A 4,531-nucleotide genomic window follows, 5' to 3' on the forward strand; every position below is an offset into this window, starting at 1 on the left:
CATTACCCTATAAGCTCTCCACTTGTGGCAGGCAGTCACGGCAGAAGGAAGACACACTCGCCTCGAAGCATTCTAGCCTGAGGTATGCACATTCACCTCTAAGCTAATCTAGCTTGGGTTCGAATATGGACCCAGCTATAAACTCTCATCCCCGTGCTTCACAGGCAGCGTGATTCATCAATGTGTGTGTGTGTGTGTGTGTGTGTGTGTGTGTGTGTGTGTGTGTGTGTGTGTGTGTGTGTGTGTGTGTGTGTGTGTGTGTGTGTGTGTGTGTGTGTGTGTGTGTGTGTGTGTGTGTGTGTGTGCCATCCCTCAGATGGATGTTAAATGGAAATCCTGTCTGCCAGCATTCATAAGACACCTTAACCATGACGTCCTTTGTGAAGAGTTGTTGAGCTATCGTTAGCGCCCTGGGCAAATTCCAAATTCCTGCCATCATCAGCAGCACAACCGCACCGCCAGTTAATTGTGCCACCCTGCATCCTTGTACTGCAAACGAACGATGAAGAATTTTAATGCCCATCCCAAGTTGCCTCGAGCCCATGAAAATCAATGACAGAGTGTGGGCTGGTGCCGCATACAACCGAGGTAGTAATTGTTTCAATTGCTGCGTAAAGGTCCCAAACCATGACAAAGACAATCTTTAATAGATTCAAGCAATGTTGGTATTATTTAGCAAGATTTCCTCACACCAACGTCATCAAGCAAACAAATAGTAAACAAAAAAGTTTGTGAATATCTGCAATACCACAGCACAAACAATGCATGACAACAACAAACATTTGCTTTAATGTTGTACAGTGGTCTTATTTAATGAGGTCTTCATTATAAACAATAACATTAACTCAACTATAAGGCACTACTATAACAACTCCCATGGTATGATTGTGTTAAAGACAATCAATCGGACCAATTATAATGTATACACTTGAGACGGGCCCACAGAAACCCGAGTGGTGCCTATTGAGGGGATCTACTTCTCAGTGCGAGTTTTCTGGCTGCTAATGACGGGCAGGTTGGTGATGACTTGGTCCCAACCAATGTGAGGTTTCTGCATGAGCTTTCGTTTGGCATCCGCATACACAAACATGTTCTTCTCATCCTCAAAAATATGTTCAGCCTCCTGGGTGATATCCATCTTCTGCATGATGAGCTTCAAAATCTCGTGCTGCCACTGTAGAGCAACCCAGATGTCTTTGAGCCTGTAATCAACATTGAGGTTCAAGAGTTACTTGTCGAGTGGTAAGCGTTGCACTTCCAGCAAGTAACATTAAAATATCTGCTGGCTGGACCCGAATCTTCAACTCAGAATGGCCCTTCCAAAGATTCCTCAATGGTGGACAATCACCTTGGAGTGAAAAAAAACTTGCTAAAGAACTCCCCGCTGGTTTCATTGATGTGGAAACAAGATTCCACCAGCATCTGTGTTGCCATAGTGTAAAGTCAAACTTTCATTGGAACCCCTCAAAATTGATTTGAAATTTGAAGCAATTTGATTTCAGAAACTAAACAGACACCTTTTTTGAGCATAAGACACCTTAACCAGGAACCGTGCACCACAAATGCCATTGAAGCATCTCATCAACAGATGTCTGCCCTAACATCCCGTCTGTGATCTACACAAACAAATATGGAAGGGAAACCTGGAAAATTACGATCAAAAGAAGGATAAGCGATTACGGATTTGTGCAGCGAGAAAAAGCAGATCCTGTTGTTCTACACCGTTGTTCTCTAAATTTGATAATCGTGCTGTCGTTTTATAATACGAGAACATTACATTCTTGACTTTGGTCACCCACGAGAAACATGCGTTCACAGGTAGTGCTCATTCCTGTCCAGTAAAGGACCAGCTGTCTAGTAAAGCTCAAGGATGTCGAGTAAAGCTGACTAATAACAATAACCGATCCAGTACAACCGATGTCATTGGGAGTTGTAGTTCGTGGCAGGATTGGCTTTCTAAGCCCAGTACAATTGGAAACACTTATGATTCTTTGAAACAAACACTTTGTTCATGTTTTACAAGAATCAATTTTCCATATATGCCCATAAAATATGAACCACAAAAATGGGTACCTGAATTTATTCTTCTGTAGCTCCATCTCAAGGAACTGGAAGTTGCTGTCAACCTCGGGGACATCATCAACCTCTTTCTTGAAGTAGTTCTGAAATCATAACAGTCTCGACTACACTGGAATTTCATGAAACGGTCAAATCATACTTACACAAGTTTGACGGTCAAAGGGTGAATGTAAAGATCAAAAGAGAAAAGACATTGTCAAACATCAACAAGAATGTGATGAAACAACCACTCTATCCATCCATCCATCCATCCATCCAACCATTGGGACCATACTCTGTGAAAAGTAGTTGGTGCTGCCTAAGCAGTCTCCTTGGCTATTGGGCACAATCCTGGACGGGTCGCCACTCCGACACAAGATACCAGCAAGCTGGCACTCATTTTGCCAACCTCCGAAGGCTGACAGGCAAAGTCAACCCCACCTGGTATTAATTCAATAGCGGAGCAGGATTTGAACTCAGGACCCTAGGATCCTCGGCCCACCAACCAAACCATTAGGCCAACACCAGGCATAACTACTCTATCCAGCAACAAATGACCATTAACTCACGGTTGTTTAAAGAAAGAAAAATGAGAGTAATGCAGGTGCTAACTAGAGTGGCAGACGAGAGCACATACCTTTCTTTTTTCCCACCTTTGGAATAAACTCCCTCACTCTGTTCAATCCCATTCTTCCCTCCAGGCCTTCAAAACAGCTGTTCACCACCACCTCTTATCACCCCCCATCCAAATCCTCGATCTTTTCTACCCCCGTTAATCCACCCCAAACCCACCTCCTTCAAATTCCCTGCTTTCCTTCCTGAAAGTCCCTGTAATGTCCATCTTGTATACCCCATGTTCCCCTTCCATCCCTCTCCCTTCCACAGATCTCCTAATGTCTCTGTTCTCCACTGCTTTGTCCTTCCCTCTCCCGCCCCTCTTGTCTCATGGCCCCCTTGCTGTGCGTTGTGTGTTATCTCTCATACGAGCCTCGACAAGGTATACAAAAATAAATAAAACATCATGCCCAATACAGGTCGCAACGTCAACATTATTCACATCACCAAGAGCCCGATGAAGGATGGAACATTCTGGGAAATTTGGGTGACTGATAACACCATTTGTTTTTTCTCTTTCTTTAATTCCACCGGCATAACTCCGCCACCAGGAGACAATTCAGGCATGTAGAACCGGAGGAGGCAATAATCGGGGAAAGAGACGGAGGGATCAGGGGCATCCTGTGGAAGGAAGGATTCTGTTTGGCAAATAATGTCAGGTTTCGAAGTGGGAAAGTGATCAGTTCTCGTATATACAAGGATAATTTCCTTAACTCAGTGAGTTGTATTGTTCCGTTCTCCAGGAGACGAGGTCCCCTAACATCTCAGTGTATCGTAATGACCTTTCCCAAATATGACCTCATATAACGACCAACACAACAGAAAGCAAGACAGAACACATAAATAATCTATCATAACAAATCATATGAATGTTTTCCCCATTTATACAAAACTAACCACCCCGACCGTGGTTTAACACCTATGGGGGCAGGTAGTGGGGCATTAGATTCATTAGATTCGGTGAGACATTAGATTCACTGTCCATTTTGTTGTAAAAGCATCAAATTTGGAACGCACATGGAACTCTCCAAACTGATTATTTTCAGGAAGGGAGATACTGCACCAGCACTCCCTGATGGCCAGCAGCACCACCTATTTGTAGCGGACCAAGGCAACCTGACTCACATACGACGATGGCAGGCACATTATGTGACAGCCTGTGCACTAAGCATCCTACTCCACAAGGCACATATGGAACACCCAAGTGATCTCCAATTTGATGACCGGTGTCCTGATTGAATGGACCAAACCCCAAACTTCCACTTCCATGTTAAAAGTTTGGGACAGATATCCTATTGGTGCTTCACCTTGGACCACATAAATATGCATGCTGGCTGCTCGTACACGTGTGTGACATGGTCGAGCAACCCGGTACACACCCTTCCATTTCAGAAGCATTCCTGAAAGGACAGTTTGTGGCATGCAAGATGGCCCACAATTCTGCGGCATGGCCCACCCTTTTTAGCTGACCGACCAAACCAAATCAATGATGGCAACAACAAGCATCAACAACTTGCCACTGTTGTCTCACATTGCTTAAGGAGGTTCCACAGATGATGAAAATGAAGTTATCATCTCTAAAGAATGACTGCTCCTCTTCTCCAGGCGATATATTGCCTGCAAACAAGAGATGGGAATCTCGATGACTTCTTTTCACATGGAAATCGAACATCCCCAACTTCTTTATCACGGATCGGTGAACTGAACAGTGGAACGACAGGGGCTCAAACTCAAGGCCCTGAGATCTGAAGCATGACTGTTGTACCTGTTGGACCTTGAGGGGATGCTTAAGTACCTTAACCATAAAGCCAAACAACAGGCTTAAAAACGGATGTTTATCGAATTGACATCACTGTAG

General features: G+C 44.1%; 1 protein-coding gene across 4 annotated transcripts in view; it reads right to left on the reverse strand.

Annotated features, from left to right (window-relative positions):
* Positions 1-217: 217 nt before the first annotated feature.
* The window catches only part of TRPA1 (transient receptor potential cation channel subfamily A member 1), a 211,056-nt gene continuing 206,742 nt past the window's right edge, over positions 218-4,531 (reverse strand). For all 4 annotated transcript variants that reach the window (XM_085853398.1, XM_085853399.1, XM_085853400.1 and 1 more), the window contains 2 exons: positions 2,074-2,162; positions 218-1,202 (listed from right to left, as the gene is read on the reverse strand). In XM_085853398.1, the coding sequence (XP_085709524.1) occupies positions 974-1,202; positions 2,074-2,162 (318 nt within the window). In that variant the 3' untranslated portion in view covers positions 218-973. The remainder of the gene's footprint in view (positions 1,203-2,073; positions 2,163-4,531) is intronic.

Source organism: Eptatretus burgeri, chromosome 13 (assembly GCF_056783735.1).
Source record: "Eptatretus burgeri isolate ZD-2024b chromosome 13, Ebu_testis_v1, whole genome shotgun sequence".
NCBI lineage: Eukaryota > Metazoa > Chordata > Myxini > Myxiniformes > Myxinidae > Eptatretus > Eptatretus burgeri.